General features: G+C 36.7%; 1 protein-coding gene across 2 annotated transcripts in view; it reads left to right on the forward strand.

Moving 5' to 3' along the window:
- The window catches only part of LOC115441433 (dipeptidase 1), a 221,398-nt gene extending 203,827 nt beyond the window's left edge, over positions 1-17,571 (forward strand). For both annotated transcript variants that reach the window (XM_030166216.2, XM_030166218.2), the window contains 5 exons: positions 2,442-2,618; positions 3,005-3,089; positions 12,223-12,298; positions 12,760-12,898; positions 14,485-17,571. In XM_030166216.2, the coding sequence (XP_030022076.1) occupies positions 2,442-2,618; positions 3,005-3,089; positions 12,223-12,298; positions 12,760-12,898; positions 14,485-14,592 (585 nt within the window). In that variant the 3' untranslated portion in view covers positions 14,593-17,571. The remainder of the gene's footprint in view (positions 1-2,441; positions 2,619-3,004; positions 3,090-12,222; positions 12,299-12,759; positions 12,899-14,484) is intronic.
- Positions 17,572-18,619: the final 1,048 nt, after the last annotated feature.

Raw genomic sequence — 18,619 nt, forward strand, 5'->3', positions numbered from 1 at the left:
ATCATCCTCGTGAACGCTATTTAATACCATTATAAATTGAAACTTTGGCTAACACGGGTAGCGGGATGTGTCCCTCGCTGTCGTATAATGTTTTCGATAACAAATGCGTTTGGTATAATGGTATACTTTCTCTGAAGTTTAAAGCATATTTATTCGCTGTTTTTATTGTAAAAAATACGATTTGGGGTGATGACGGTATGTCTATGAGCTGAAGTAGAGACAAAACGAATAATTTCATATTTTTTTTTAGAAAGTATAGGAATTTCGAGGGTGTGTGAAGTTTGACAATCTGCACTAGGCCAGCGTGGTAGACCAAGGCCTAATATCTCTCAGTAGTAGAGGAGACCCGTGCTCAGCAGTGGGAGAGTATGTAATAAAGGGCTGATATTATTATATATGCATGCAATAATATTACATAATGAATCCAACATTAACTGGAGTAGAATGCGTTCATTTGATTTGTCCATAGTGCATAGGAATGTATGTTCTGTATTTATCCAGTCACAATGGTAAGATTATTTAGGAAAAGTAAATTTAAAAAAAAACGGATTACAGTAAAAAACAATATTTTTTGGCTCACAAATTAATATTTAACTAAAATGTTTTCGCCTAAGACGAACATACATTCTCCATTTTTATTTACTGACTGGCAGACAACGTAAAGATCAGACAAGTTCTAAAGAAACATGAAATTTTGTTTACGAATTCCATTTCGTAGACATATGACATAGACGAGCATATAAAATGTTTCTTTTTATTTTGCTGGTGGTAGGATATATTTTATATCCGCCCGGATAACGACTACTGAACACAAGGTGTTAAAACCCGTCATAGAGGTCCACGTAAGTGTATCGCGTTCAGAGATCAGCATGTGTGTTCCGGTACGTTCAGGCCGCCATAATTATGTCGACTGCCAAGGGACAATCATCTCTCATCAATCGACATTCTCTTGGATCCCTTTCCACTTACCATCAAGTTCATAGGGGTCACTTTGCCGTCTCCGAAAAAAAAAGTAAAATATAATCTAGATGGAATATCGAGTAAAGTTTATCGAGCACATAAAATAGCACAATCCCTTTTATAATTAACAATTCACGGCGGTTTTACTTTTGAATTTTGGGTTCTTACTCGTATTACTTTTTGTCTTTAAATTTTTACCATAACAATACAATTTTGAAAACAGTCCGATACTTATTAAAAAGGAATTTCTTTAGTACCCTAAAGGTGTACTATTTCCGATCAGTACGTTTTTAAAAACATGAAAAGTAATTGAAATAAGTAAGAACAAAACTTTAGTTTTCAAACTAATCTCCATTACCGCCGCCGTAAAAGCCGAAACTACTCTCAACTTAGTAATTACAACCATGTTTCGCTATTTAATTAAATCCCGCATTGTCACGTTTCATATGATATTTTTTATATCTTTCTTGTCTGTGGTTCTAATGCCTCATGTAGACTATCGCCGAAAATTTCGCCGCATAACTTGTTGGTTAAATATGACTATGGGTTATAAGTAACGAATACATGAGCTATGAGTAAGGATTAGTTGTTTACAAACTCGTATTCGCGACTATTCGTATGTTTTTTTTTTTCTATTTGGCAACTGGTTTTATTTTGATTTATAAAATGCCCATAAACATTAGAAATTATTTTATAATTAAAATTAGGTCGGGGTTACATGGCTTTGTAAATATACAAAGGATTTTATCACATGCTTCGATTACTTTATTAAATCTTAGATTAAAAATAACAGGGTTATATAAAGATACTAAACCGCTTTATTAATGAAATACTTCCTCAAACCATTGTATCATGACTCCGCCATAAGGTTCAGCGCTGACGCTGCATAAACCAAACATTTGACACAAATTACCAATATTTCGTTTACAAACAATTTTTATCTAACTGATCATAATTTACCTACTTGATTACTCTCACTAAATAGGTCAATTTATAAGTTACTTTGTTCATGTGATCATTTGGTGCAAAACTCTACACTTAAAATCTGCGCGGTGCCTAAATATGACGTTTTAAACGCTCGCGATAACCTCTGCATTGGCAAAACACACAAAATTGCTGGCGACTTCACAATTATCCAAACCAAAATTGGCTATGCTGTTAAAATTGCTGGCGATACACATAATTTGGCAAAACCAACTAATTAATATATAGAGCCTTTTGCCAAATTATGTTTGTTTAATGCCTATGGCGCAGTGGCGGAAAAGTCTGTATCAAAGACTGCATCCAAAATTCTCAACTGCGACAAATATTTGTCTTTGAAATGGGTACTGCAAGTGTCTCGCAGTTTTTCATACCACGGGGCTTGTTGTGAGTGGAAGACTGAGTATATAAATAACTCTAGTATTGTAAAAACTATCTAACCGTCTAACTTAGTCATTACCGGGATGTTAACGCAGTTGTCACGAAAATATTGTCAACAGAAAGTGGTGCGTGAAATGAACCGTCTGGGCATGCTGGTGGATCTGTCCCACGTGAGCGAGAACACCACCAGAGCCGCCATCAGGGTGTCGCGCGCGCCCGTGGTCTTCTCCCACTCTTCCGTCTACAGCCTTTGCAATCACAAGCGGAATGTGCCTGATGATATCATCCAATCGCTGGTGAGTTGGATTTTAACTTAAAATAATTAAAATTCGTGATTTTTTCTTGTTTTGCTCAATGTTCCAATTAAATGTTTTTAAATCGAATGATTTCTATTTTCTGCATAATAACTGATATTCACAAGCTAAAATGTTATTTAGACTTCTAAATAAAATTCTAACTGTCAATGAAAACCTTGTTAGAACCAGCCCAGCCGTTTCAAAAATATGCCCACAACATTTTAGACAGAGAAAAATGACACCGGAAATAGATAGCAAATATGAAACCTTGTGTTTAGGTATTGTTGTATATCAATTGAAGTGTTTACGACGAAATAACAGACACAGTTATAGTTTAATTTAAGTTATTTGTGTATATATACATTATAATGCACATATTATTGCAGAAAGAGAACGGCGGCATCATAATGGTGAACTTCTTTCCTGACTTCGTGAAATGCGCCCCGAATGCTACAATCTCCGACGTGGCTGGTGAGTATAATGGAAGAGTTCGTGTATTACAGTACAAACGCTCATATCCACAAAGTATAGACGTCACTATAGTATTACTCAAATAACTTTAAAGCAATCATTGTGCATTTACTATGAATTAAGTCCACAGCTGCACTTAATCCTGTATAGCCTACTACTTTAGCCTTTCTGATATTAATAATTACATAGGACTAATCATATTCATAAAATTTACAAAGGTCATCTTATTATAGATAACTCTGCATGTGTCCGCTGCCTAGATCGCCCTAACACTAAGAATAGTCTAGAGAGAATAACACATTGTTTATCCACGTAGTAATCGATTTTATATAGAATCCTTGATTATCTAGGGCTACTCCAAAACTCAGTGACTTTACAGCGTATTTATATGCTTAGTTTGCTATATATTATAACGTTCCTAAAGGCTGAGACTATAGCGAAAAACCGCGCACAGCGTTTTGCAATCAGCATTCCTTAACGTTTAATTGGCCCAGACATAGCTAATATTTGTATTGGAAATTAGCTAAGTGTGTTAAATTGTACGTTTTCAAATTGGGATGTGTCTCGAATGCTTGATAGGTTATAGCTGCACTCGAAATAATGCAAGCGTGAATTAATTGCGGGATATGTGCGTGGGTGTAGGCGTTTTATCGCTTGCAATACGCATTTATAGACACTCTTACAATAAACTCTGTCCCCTACTAAAAATAGCGGAAAATAATCTGAATATATGAAATAGTTTTTATCCCAAAATGCACTGTTTCACGAGAATGGACGATAAACTTTATCGTGCGAATGAGGTAAAGATATTATGGCCATAACTTCGAACAGGGTTCCGTTTTGCATAAGAATTCCCGCATACATTAAACGTAGATAAATTCCAGCGAAATGCAGTTAAAACAACAAACATTTCCAAAGTGCGAAGAATTTTTGATCCTTCAAACCATTTTCTACGGACATATTTCCGCTCTCGGAATTGAACTTATTCCCAGTGCGACACTAAACAAACTCCATTACCGACAGACCGCGGGCAAAAATAACTTCTATTTCTTACAATTTTGCCAATAGCAGACGTCGCAAAACGTTTAGCTAATACTAAAAGAATTAAACCGCGCTTCGACACAGATTGTACAACTGCAACGGACGTGTGTTGAATTCTGGACCCCTACTCCTCCCCCGGGACCTCCGGCCCCCGCCGCCAACTGGCAGACGTGCCAAACCCGCCGCGTGTGCCAAACGGACACCAAGTGCACGCCAGAGTTCATCTTAACGTACTTTATAGGTTTATAAATAAGGCGAGTTTGCGGTCTACCTGGCGCTTAATTGAAGATTATGGCAACTGTAGACTGTAGTTATATGTGAAGTATTGGTAATTAGTACCTAATACAATTATATACATGTAGCGTAAGCGGCGTTAGCCTAGTTGGTTGTGGAACGGACTGCCGAGAAGAATGTCCGCGAGTTCCAAACCCAAGTTCACATCTCTGAATTTTGTAAAATGATGTGTGTATTCTATGTGAATTATAGTGCTTTAATAGTGAAAGAAAACATCGTGGGGAAACCGGCTTAACTTACAAGTTCTCTTTAGAAATTTTGAGGGTTTGTGAAGTCTATCAATTCGCATAAGGCCAGCGTGGTGGACCAAGGCCTAATGCCTTCCAGTAGTAGAGGAGGCCCGTGCCCAGCAAAGGGACGGTAAATATGTAATACGCGACTGAATTTTTTTATATTATATTGTTCTCATACAGAATTAAAATATCCACAAAATGTACTTGACGAACGAGTTTTGGAAAAAATACATATTTTAATATAGTAAATAATTTCCGCTTTAATTACTCTAATAAAATTTACAACTGTGGAAGCCTGAGATACCCCCGCGCACCGCAGAGGATCTTCGACATAAATCTTTTGCAGCCAACGACACTACCTTCTACCCCGCAGGTCGTACGATGAATAAAAAAGTACAAAGTACTTAGGACGCTAGAAAGCTCCCCGCAATGCACTTAGTTATAAAAAAACTTTCCAGATTGTTGAGGAACAATGCAACAATCATAAAATATAATCCCAACTAACATTGTGCGACGCGTGCGGTAAATAAACTTGACGTATGCGCAGCGCCTACAATGTGTCGCGTAACAGTTTAATGTCTTTCCAGTTTGTACTATAATTATGAGATTAATTACTTCGCATAGAAGACTAGCGACACAATATATGTTTGCGGAAACCCCCTACAAACAATCCTTTGTATCAAACTGATACTCAAGGTGTAGTAAACACACACATACCTTTTATCATAGTAGGGGTAGGTAAAGTGAAACATTATAATTATGGAAATTTATCGTCATTTAAAGCATTAGAAAAGGAATAATTTTAATCCACACATCGTTCTAATTTTCACGGGTTAAACCCCACTTCCATATTATTATTATTATAAACCCCACTCTCGGCAGCAGAATTATCCAAAAAGCAAATGTAAACATGCGCGGCTTCGCATCAGCTTAGCAAATGTTAAACTACAGCAACAATGGACGCATCAAATCCCTCGTCTAACTATTGCCGAGGTGTCCAATACGGCTGTTCCGATATTATGTCACTATCGACATATTACAATATTAAAGCTACGGTGCCTCTGTAGCGTAGTTGTATTGAGCATGCGGTACCACTTTCGCTGAGATCAGGCGTCCGAAACCCAGGTCACGCGAAGTGATATTGGATTTAGAAATAGACGCGGTTAACATTACTGGCAAAATGTGGTTCTGCTACACCTCTGTCTGTCTGTCCCCCGAAAAAGGAAAAGGCGTGATGCTATGTATATAGATTATCATGTAATTGCTAAAGCGTCTCACAGATTAAACGATTAGTCATTAATTTGATGAAATTATCATATCCATAAGTGCAAAAAAATTTTCAGCGTCAGGTTCATATTACGTATTTATTATATTTTATGTCCTTTGCTGAACATGCGAAAGATTTCAAGATCGCCCTATTGTAGGCGGCCCGCATCCAGCGACACCCTGCTACTTTGAGGTCATCTGTCCACCTCGTGGGTGGACGTCCGACGCTGCGCTTGCCAGTTCCTGCGGCTGATGATGATGATGATTATATTTTATGTATTTCCCGAGAATTTCCACTTGAATGATATATTTGGATCATAGGTTTGAGGGGCAATAAAGTGCATTCATTCCTCAGCCTATAAATTAATGTTATACAAAAAACAATCCGACCCGCTTCTCTTTTTTCGTACAAGATAAACACAAACTGTAAATTCACAAGATAAAAACTTTGACACAGAAAAGTACAACAGATTCAAGTTAGAAATAACTTCTCCTGCAGCCGCGTTAAACGCCTTGCTCAGAAAAAGTTTCACTGCACTTTTCTAGAATACAAACCTATATATCGCCCAGTTAAATGAATCGTTAACTTTCATAAATGAAATGAAATAATTTATTTGACCCTGTAAAATGTTATACATTATTTAGATTCCGTCAATATTAACTATACCACCTAACATAATATTACTTTAACAAATGGTGGTTTAGTAATCGATTTCACCGTAGAATTTCATATATTTATAACACATATATATAAATATATAAAAATGAATCCCTATTTCCCTTGGTCACGCCATCACGCGTGAACGGCTGGACCGATTTCACTATTTTTTTTTTGTTGTGTTTGTTATTGTCAGGAGAAGGTTCTTATGAAAGATAAAATTCAAGAAATTGCGGATAATTAGAAAATTTAACGAAAATATTAATTTTATATAACTGTCAATTGTTTGAAATAACTGTCAGCGATTGATAGAATGCGCGCTGCAAATTCATAGTTAAGACGGGACAACGTCTGTCGGGTCAGCTAGTATGATATATATATATGCATATTGCACTGTCCAATATGAACTGCAATCACGCCTAATTTCACACACCATGCACGCGATGTGTTAAAAAAGTGGTACAGTTTTCTTCACGTACTAAGACACGTATAATTACATATACTATGTAACGTAGATTTAGTCGTCAGACTAAGAGCAAAGCCGTGTGTGCCGTTTGTGTTCACACACATTGCCTGGTTCATATCGCGGACACCTGAATAGCCGCGCAAATGTAACATTGTTACCCCTTGTTAGTGGTAGGTGCGAAGCGATTTACCACCACCCTACACCCCGCACCATCCCATAGCACCCCCTCGCACACCTTTATTGCATTACGTTACGGTTATAGAGAATGTCCGCGAATAATTACCGAGCGTCATTGTGGACTAGATTCAGTCATTATGAAACAACGAGTAAAGACTGAAGCTAGGTGTGCATATTTTTGTTCGGAATTATATTAGTAACGTGTCTTTTAATGCCCCTTGTATTTTTGTAATATGACATATGTTACAATTGTAGTGGTAATCTATATACATAAAAGAAAGTGGTGTTAGTTACACTATTTATAACTCAAGAACGGCTAAAACGATTTGGCTGAAAATTGGTAGGGAGGTAGCTTAGAACCAGGAGACAGACATAGGATACTTTTTATCCCGTTCCCACAGGAACGGGACGTGACTTAAAACGTGGTATAACAAAATGAAATTTGGTATGGAGATAGTTTAAGACCCTGGGAAGGTTATAGGCTACTATCCCGGAAAATGTATAGTGGGGCTTTTATCCCGGAAAACTCCTTCACGCGGGCGAAACCGCGAGCAAAAGCTAGTTATATATATTTTATATATAAGATAAAAGTAATATTTTATATGTGTCTGCCTCCAAATTATTGCCTGCCAGCCTTCAACAAGCCAGCCACAAACTATAAACTGTGAGGTCTCAGGTTCGATTGACAAATTGAACACCAATTTCTATAGGTCCGTGTAGCATTGGATTCCCCTGCAATGCCTAGAGCGAACTATTCACGGCAAGAAGCAGTTTCCAAATTTCAACAATCTTTACCCTTCTCAGAATCGAACCACAAACCTATCTTTTCATGAACTATCCCTATACACATAAAAAAATCAAATTCGTGTTTAATAACGCTTTTAACCTAGCTTTAAGCTTCTGTTAAGCGACGATGATACGAATATTTGTGTCAAGAGGACCTTGGTTAGAGTTGACACAACAAAAGCGGAAATTTTAATGGTGCATTTCAAAAGGTCTTGCGCGCAGATTTTTAAAGTGGTAGGTAGTCATTATATAGATATTTGTCTACGGCCAAAGTGTGGCATAGAATTGAATTTTTGGAAAGAAGGTCAGTTAATTGGTAGCGACAATGCGTTTTTTACTTGTGAAAAAGCATTCATTTGTAGTTTAATTAGTTTTAAAAATGGAACCCCTTCCTAAACTACTAAAAACCAAAAATAATTTAACATTATAATATACGGGTTATGAATTTTAAATAGCCTAATTTAAATTGAACATTGTTTTCGTATATTCGATTTCGTAAATTGAGCGCCGACGCGACGACAAAATTAACGTTTATATTATTATAATGTAAAATATACTTTTGGTTTTTGAAGTTGGTTTAAGATTTTGTTAAAGAGTTTTTTTTATTTTAGTAAGAAATAGACCAAAAAGAACTCATCGCAAAATCTTTACTGGATAAGTCACAAGAAAGCAAATTACTCAATTTCGTTCACTTTGATGACATACCAGTAATTTTCATTTATTTTTATTAAAAAACCAAACTTTTAAATCGTTTTCTATAAAAAAAATCTAGAAGACCAATCTGAAAATATATATATGTTGTCTGAAATAAATATTTTTTCAAGTTGGTTAATAAATTACGAATTTCCGTAGTGACAAACATATCAAAAATATACATTAATAATTGAGAAACTTCTCCTTGGTTTTTGATACGGTTAAAGAAATTATTATTTCATCACAAATTACATTGTATTATGTTTGTGTAAGGTTAGCAAAAATTGTAATAGCCTAGTGGCGGCAAATTTGTCAATCCTCCAATAAAGTAGAAACATGTTTCTAAATTAACTAATTTTTGAAATTAGAAAGGCTTAAATTGGATTTTAGCCTTCTATTTGAAAAAAGAACAAGAAAATTTATATGAATAGTAACTTCTTTTTTGAAATTAAAAATGAATGTGACAAAATACTCTTAACATTTCTTTTGACAGCCAAGAAGGTCATTAAAAATCCCAAATTTGTAAAATTCAATACAATAAAACCTCAGACCTTGAGTTCGAAGTAACAACAGTCCGATCATGAGTACATTGGGCTTCTCTTGAGCCGTATTCGACAAAATCAGACAAAAGTTTAGCGGTTTTGGCGTTGACCCAAACAAGATTAGAAATCTGTGTAATGGCCAACCCGCGGGCGGGTGATAACCTAACTCTAATCAGGAGGGTAGCTACACTCTAAATAGAAACCAAAAACAAAGTAACGAGCCGTACAATGGTAATGAGTAAAATTGTTACGTGACAATTTAGAATTTTAAACACTTTATATGTGTGTGTATGTATTTCCCTTATGGGCTCCAAAATAACTGCGATTTTACTGATTTTTTAGGTAACCTCAAAATTAGCCTAGGAGGTGATCCTGTGACGTTGGAAGCAATCGGATTAAAGATTATTTTCTTTTTGGCAACTCTGTGCCTTCGGCATCTGGCTATAGGTGGTTTGTGCTCCTCGTTAAGAGCTACGACGGATCGATATTTATGCATAAAAAGAAATGGCTTCTGTCCAAAACTATCTTATCTTCATTATTTGTTTTATTCTTTTTCTCCCTGCCGTAACCCAACCCCTTTAAGAGATCACATAAAGTATTAACACTAAAAATTTTTCAAGACGTCACAAAGTACTTAATACCAATGGCACAGAAAGTACCGAAACCGAAAGTAATTAAGAAATACGTGAGATGTTTTTTTTTGTTATTCCTTTAAATGACGAGACGAGGTTTCCGTTCGCCTGATGGTCACTGATACGACTGCCCATAAACAGTAGAAACATCATCCAATAATTGAATAACAAAGTATTGTTTGGTATTTCACTGCGCTTGCATCCTGAGACATGAGATGTTAAGTCACAGTGGCTACAATGTCCTTCAAACGGGAACACAAGTGACTACACACTGGTGCTTGGCGGCAGAAATATACATTGCAGTGGTACCTACCCAAGCGGACTATCACATATGAGATCTACCACCATATTCCGAACTATCCATTTCGACAGCCTGCTTCACGCTGCTTACTCCTTACTCCTTTCATATTATAGAACAAAGTTCCCACGCCGCATCTGTCTGTGTAAATGCGATAACCTAAAAACAAACGAAAGAATTTACAATCATTTTTACTAAAAGACCGAGTGATACAAGTGGATGGTTTACGGGTATATTTCATAAATATTTTGTACGACAGTAAAACAACTAGCCATATACTCTCCTACACGTTTCAAGCCGGAACGCTAATCTATAATATAAAAATGAATCGTAGAATGTCTTGCTAAGCGCAAATCTCGAGAAATATTATAATAATAACAAAATAAGCATTTATAATATTCCTTGAAGTACGAGGATGCTCTTACGGAGAGAAAATTGTCGATATGTCGACTGTTAGGCGGTACGAAGTTCGCGGGTTCAGCTAGTAACAAATAAAAAATATTGTATTAACCGGTCTCCCTATTTGCCTGTAGCTTCACTGTACAGTTTCCTTCGTCGTTGTCCAGCAGAGAACGTAACGTAACTTTTAATGAAGTTAATTTCAGTTTTAGAAGAGCAATTACGTAGACTAGCCTCTGATCGCGGCTTCGACCGTGGAAAAGTTCTCCCTACACGCTCTCTGTATGAGAAGTTTATAACAGCCTTTTACTGACTCACTCCCTCGGTGGCGTAGATATATTGCATGACATACGAAACCGGTCTAATGTCCCAGGTTCGAATCCTGGGTCGGGGAAAGTAATATTGAGTTTTTCAGTATGAGACCGGAGTCTGGATTTTGTGCATGATTTGATTTAGGCTCTCCCTTATAATATTGTGGGTCGGAACACAAGTGAATGGTGTCCTAGTTGGACCTCTGCCTATCCTATTGGATATATAAGTGTTATGCTCACATTGTATAAGTTAGCTATAAGTTATATTATTTAAGTTATTGTACTCATAGTGTCAGTCCGCTGGAAAACCTAATAAATAAAATAAAATATGTATAGCAGCCTTTACAATATTGCTAGCTCCATCCCGCTGTTTTAAGGGTTCCGTACTTCAAAAGGAATCCTTATAGATCATTATACATCACTTTATTATCCGTCTTTGGTTTGTCAAGGCCTTTTTTCTCAAGAACACGTAAAGACATCAAGTTGCAATTGAAATCAAGTAATCTAGTCTACGGTATCTATCCGTAGTGTGTAAATCAAACCTGGGCCCTTATTCTGTATGACAGTGTAAACGCGTAACGCGGCTGTGTCGTGTTATCTTCGTGAAATGTGCTTACAATGGTATTCTGTATGCCAAATCCTATAGGCCTAAACGTGACACGTTGCGTTACGTGTTTGTTACGCACTATCAAAGTAACGTGTGGTATAGAGAATAAGGGCCCTGTAAGTCAACGACTTGTCCGGTTAACTGTATATCTACTAACCACCTTGTTCATATGAGCGAAGAGACCGTCCATAAACATTAGATATCATTATGAAGTTTGTATTACAAAGCACTGCATAGCATTGCACTGTGCTCGTGATATGAGATGTTAAATGTAGCCCAGAAATAATTCTGACTACTATATTCTATATGGAACACAATATTATCAACCTGCACGTGGTTGGCGGCAGAAATAAAGATTACAGTGGTACTAACTCCTTTTTTCATTTTTTTCTTCTTATAATTTTCTCCATTCAGTATATCTAGTTCTGTTTTCAAATTTATAATAGTCGGAATAATTAGGTCCAGGGGCCTTATTCTCTATCCCGTACGTTATTTTAACAGTGTGTAACAAGCACGTAACACAACGCATCATGTTTAGGACTATAGAAATTTGGCTTACAGAATACCATTCCACGCACATTTCTCGAAGATAACATGACACGGCTGCGTTACGCGTTTACACTATCATACAGAATAAGAGCCCAGTACCTAAAAAGTTCCATTAAATAAACATAACTCACACCGCAGAGACGTATGACAGATGATACGATTTTATCTTCTTTGTTCCCAGAACACTTCCATTACATCAAGCGTCTGGTGGGGGCTGACTTCGTGGGCATCGGCGGTGACTACGATGGTGTTAACAGGTGGGAACTTTTCACTGAGTGGTAGGTCCTGTGACCTTTGACATGGTTGTAACGAAAAGCCGCGGTTTGCAGGGTTTAGGTCACTACTTTGCTATCCCGCTACTGCAATATTTCTGTAAGCCTAAATCGGTAATGGTACGCAATTTATGATACCGAGCGGCTAAAATTGGCAAATTTTTGGGATTCCTATTCTGTCTTCAACCTGCAATGATTTTATTTAAACAGAAATATAGCGTTGGAAATGGTTTGGAAAGACCGAACAGTTGTCCAAAAATCTATAATTGACAGACGTGGTAAAGCCTGTCAATTATAGATTTTTGGACACTATCTAACAAGATAGTTATTCTTTTACAATGGCTCAAATAGATAAACGATTTCTGTACACATTTCACTGCAAAGTCAAATCACTGCTTATCCGATTTGTAAATTAAATCCATCAATAACTATTTACTTCGATTCAGGGTCCCACGAGGTTTGGAGGACGTTTCCAAATACCCGGAACTGTTTGCCGAACTGCTGCGCAGTGGACAGTGGAGCGTGCAGGAATTGAAAAACCTGGCCGGCCTGAATATGTTGCGCGTCATGAGGCAGGTGGAAAAGGTAAAGAAAGAGTACACTATCTTTTTTTAATTAAAGATAAAAGACTATCCCCTCTTCGCACCCACTACGCAGCTCCATTCTATAAGCCAGGATCAGTGGCAGGCATTTTATGACAGCGTGCGGTAAAGCCCATGACGCTCTACGAGCACTAATTACTCTTAACTTAACTTACCTGCAACATAATTAATCAAATAAAAGTATAAAGAAGATTGGAAATATATTTTTAAACAGAGTAGCCTCATGGGCGTTGTTGTAAAATGTTGCATGCACACAGCCCAGATTCTGGGTAACAATCCTGGTTCGAGCAGTTGTTATTGCGATTTTCCGGTCAATATCAGGCCAAAGTATGAGATTTGCCATTACACCTGAACAAAACACACGTAATGAAAAGAGGTGCCCTGGTTGTTTTTGTTTTGTATTTTTAAATGGTTTTGTGACATTAATATAAGTAATTGGAGAGATTAGGAAGATTATAGATTCTAGATTGATTATAATTATCTATCAGTTATAATTATCAACGATCAAAAGTGCTGTTAATAAATGAATATTAAAATTTTTAGATCAGATACATAATATGTCAAAGAACAATGCCTTTACACTTTATAATTAATAGCTTTGCACTGCTGTTTACAGGTAACCGCTTATAAATTTACGTCACATGTACAAATTTAACAGAAATATCGGAATCCAATTAATATAACAGTTAATTCAATTGTGAAATACCATACAACGGCAAAATAATGCAGTAATGTAATGACGTACCTTGTAGACAGTGTAACTACTGGACAAAAAGTCTTTCCGTCTCATGGCTCAGAATCACGAGCGCAGTGGAATAGATGCGTTAGAGTTTCACCTTTTTTTGGGTGGTCGTATCGCTTACCATCAGGCGAACGGCAAGCTCGTCTCGTCAATTAAAGCAATAAAAAAAATAAACAAAAAAGAGTATTTCCTGTGAAACTTCCGCGATGGCTGTCGTGACCAATGGCGGCGGCTGTGACGGCTTTTAATAATATTATATAACCCTGGCAGTATTTAATTTAGATTTTTACCGCAATCGACTGCCTTTAGAATGGTACTGGTTATATACGTTTCAAATGGCGAAAACTATTGTGAGTATTTCAGTCCGAGGTTAGCGATAGTAATAGTCATTTAGACGTCTACATTGTCGAGAGAGTAGATAGAGCTGTCTCTAATGCATCGACAGGTCGTCGAACTTAGTGATTGTTGTGTTGCAATATTAAGGAATAACATACGTTGTCTCGATAGATCGTTTTATTTTCGCAAACGTCTATCAAAGATTCATTTTCATACACATTGTTACGGAATGTAGTGACATCTCTTGGCACTGTAGCAACAAGAACTATAGATTAATTACATTTCATTTCATTTCATTTAGAAGATATCCCCCTTCCTGCACACACACACATGAAAAAAGTAATTATAAAAATATATTTATCAATAGGTTTCATATTCTACATTGATATAATAAGGCCGAGCTAATGCCATAACGAGCTGAAATCCTAGTCCTCTCAACTCAGGTTTGCACCACCTCACTTATTTGTTAACTGTCTCCTAACGTCCTTCAGGTCCGTGACGAGATGCGCACGAATGGTGTGGAGCCCGAGGAGCATCCAGACTCTCCCACCGACAACGGCAACTGCACCAGCAACGCATTCTACACCGAGTACGTCTAAACTGGAACCCAACGCGCCCGAGGATGCATCGCGATCACATCAACGTTTATACATTTTCACCTATGTTTAATTTTTCTTTTAATACAATTTGAGTATATCTTATAATATTTTTTAATTTCTTGCTATATTGGCGTAAAACTTCTATAATAATCTTTCTTTGCCATTAACTGACTGGTACTTTTATCTACACGTATTTTTTTTTCGTTGGATTATATTTTCTACGTAATCTCTAATTAAAAGTAATGCGTGATATTTCTACTGTTTATAGTAGGAGCTCTTACCATCCAGTATCTAGCTCCACTGCCAACTTTTATTAGAAACAGTTCGTGGTCGAATGATGTTTTAACTCGGCGTGGGAGGATGGAAGAGAAGGGCTAGCAGACCTACACAAAAACACGCGCAACCCAAACATTCACCGTATGCAAATACAATACGCTTGAAAATACAATTGCCGGACAACTTCGCTGTTGATACCTTAATTTCAATTCTATCTCAACGCAATAAGGTTCGTTAATAACAACGGTGTATACTTGGTCTGCTGACCCTAACCCGCCCTCCCGATGAGAGACGTTCCATCACGCATTTTAATTTTGATATAAATGTTTCGTGTACCATGTTGCAGGCACTACGAAGACAGCCGTGTAATAATAAAAAGGGCTAAAATATCAATAAGTAAAATTAACAATAAAACAAGTCGACGTGTGAAAGGAAATAATTAAACAAACCAACTTGTTACAAATCTTGGTTCCATATTACAGTGTATACAATTGTTAACGTACTAGTTAAAAAATCTTACGAGGTACTATCATAATATGTACTTTACCGAGCGCAGTAACCACACAATAACATTTATCATTTCCACGTCGAATAACATAATGACTGAGTTTCCATACAGTCTGCAACATACAGGATAATACCGGTCTAATGAAACGTAAACTTTCGCGGAGTTCGTTCGTTTCAATATTTAAACCGTGTATTCACTGCCAATTTCATGTTGCTGAATATTTTGAGCAACAGATTATATCTTGTCGGATATCGGTGCAATGAGCGTCATGTGTTTCGCGTTTTATTGCGCAGTGTATACATGGTTTTATAGCTGTTGTCACATTTTTTAAATGTTCGAGTACACTTATGACCCCCATAGCTATTTTTTTATTGCTATTTTCTGTTTTGTTAATGAAATTTATTTGCGACAGATTTTGTAATTTATTATTTATATTTTCAACAAATACATGAATGAACAGGACGATTATTTAAATACTTTATTATCGGATAATCTGAATCGGGATAATATCTTCCTTTAGATAATATAAAACCAGAAGTAAATAATCACAGGAAATAATTTTCGAACTGGATGTAATATTGTATTACCAAGGAATGAAAATAAACTTTAATATAATTTAAGAAACGAGAAACAACATAAAAAACCCGATTATTTTCTCCAGCATTTTCAGATGTTACCAAAATATCCTGACATTAGAAATGTGACAACAGCCCCTTTATATAATATCGTAATATTAAAGGAAATATGTGTAATCAGTGTTATAGTAGCATATGTGTCAATGCACCCCTTCCTCACTCTCCCACTGTCCCACTGTCCCCCTGTCCCACTGCCCTCTTCGGCCCACCCTCCTCTGGAATGGCTCAAAACCAAGGAGTGATCTTATGTTAATTGGAACTTGTCTTCCAGTTCATTTCTCCTTTTTACATTACGTCAAATCATTAAGGATGGCCTTAAGGCAAGCATTGAGAGAGAATGGGTAATCTATATAAAAGTTAACGAAAATATTATTTTAATATTGTACTTTAAAAGTTCGAGTTAGGTGTGTAGGTAGTTAGTAAATTTATAAAAATGTTTTTCGTTTTCTGTTCGGCGAGGTTATTTGGTTTCTCTCGTTTTTTATTTGTTCTAATAATACTCGATGGAAGCCATTTCGGACACTGTTTGTTCTACACTTGCTTAATGATAGATATACAATATACGTAGTTATTTGTATTGCTGTGTATGACGCGTGTAGTTGTTGCACGCCACGCGTTTTGTCATTTTAAGTATCTTTGGCATTGTGAGTTGAGAACATGTTTTGGTGTTTTGTGATTAAGGGAGTACCAGCATCACCCAAAGGAATTAGAGTATGTTTTTATTGTTTGGTTATTAAATTGTGTCCGGTGTCGATGTGCGCGTACGCACTCGTAACACGTACATCCCGTATACGCGTGTTTAGTACACGTATATACTCGTGCGCCTCCACAGCGCCGGCGTAGCAAAATTTTACATTTTTACAATGATTTGTCTTTATGACAATAATACCATCCACGAATTGTTTTATTTCGTATGAAATCTTTGGAATTTTTATGTATAAAATACTATATGATATGTGGAATATAACTATTTCTTATAAATTGTGACTGAACGATTTTTGAGCATTTATTGTCTAGCATTAACTAAGGAGTTTCGTCTGATAACTGGCTGTTATTTTGTAATTGTTTAATGTAATGGATCTTTCGGCAAGCGCACACTGTTTCACCGCGGCTGTGGGGCGGTGCCGGACCGCCGGCTAGTATCACGGCTCACAGCCGTATCGAGCTTTAAGCACTGTGCGCCTGCGACCTCGTTGTGTGACGCATTGACGCCTTTAAACAATACCGAACTTGTTCTATCTTGTGATCATTAAAAATCGTGTGACTAAATAATCAGCTATGATGCCCAATCAATGAGCCATATAGAGCTTTAAAATTAAAGTTCATGGTTACCATCAGCCGAGTAACTTACTCGTCCCCTCATTAAAATATGATTTAAAGTTCTTACACCCATGGGCAAGTAGCAGGTGAGTGACTCGTAAGGCACTAAGCACTAGTACATTAAGTATACGTCAGGCTGCACAAGTCGTTCCCAGTTACGCGCGACAACGCGTCTCACAACCCTTCTCAAATATTTTATATCACTTGATAAGAGAATAAACACTTATGCTGTATACTGTATACTGGGTTTCATTTCAACCACTTTTCATTAATAAATAAGGTTTGTTGACTCGAGAGGGAAAGAAGCGAACTTTTTAATCTAGGTTACATTCAACCTGGACCAGAAGTGTCAAGGGTATTTAAGAATGCCAGTCCGATGAATAGAAAATGTTGAAAATGGTTAAACCTCTGGAGTCTCAGTGGAGCCACTCTAAATTAATGTCAACCTCCATTGCAGCATTAAAAAGAACTTAATAATACTGCACTAAGTTAAAATAATACTCTAATATCTTCTTCTTCTTCAATCAGCCTGTCGCCATCCACTGGTGAATGTATATCTGTAATGATTTCTTAAGTTTGGTAGACAATGAAATAAAACATTTTTTTTTACATAATTTTCTCCCGACCTTTCGAAGACTGCAACTTTGTTGCAGTCTGGTTGAATAAAATGCATAATTGTAAAATGTAGGTAGATATTGACTTTTCGGATGACCAACACCTCAGTCCCCCGTGATAGCGAAGGTTGCAGTCTTCGAAATATTGGAAGAAATTGATATTAAAAAAAAACGCGATAAATCCGCAAAAATAAATTTATTTCAATATATGTCTCTAATATATGGTTTTCAAATTATTAGGACAAGTCCTGTGCATACGCATCATCGATAATAGCATCAGAACTTAAGATGACTCTAGCAGCAAAGTTTTAAACTAAAAGTTCAAATATAAATGCTATATTTAATAAATAAACTACTCCTTCATATATAAAAGTGCCTACTCTCCACAACCTAAAATCCCCAAGCATCTAAGATTGATGAAGAGTGTTCGTTAATATGAAGCTAGGGCTCATACCCTAATGGCCTATAGACTTTCTAGATCGTGAACAGAATAGCTAATAGCTGTTAAAGTTAGCCGAGATATTAAGGACGGCACGTGATTCCGTCGATATCAGCCGACAGCTAGTCACGTGCTACATTCCCCAATACTTGGATTCATATGTAGCTATAATTGAGAAACTTGCTAGCTAGGCGAGCGTCTACGTCGGTCCAATTTTATCTGGTTTTTATTTGGA

Source organism: Manduca sexta, chromosome 27, assembly GCF_014839805.1.
Source record: "Manduca sexta isolate Smith_Timp_Sample1 chromosome 27, JHU_Msex_v1.0, whole genome shotgun sequence".
Lineage (NCBI taxonomy): Eukaryota > Metazoa > Arthropoda > Insecta > Lepidoptera > Sphingidae > Manduca > Manduca sexta.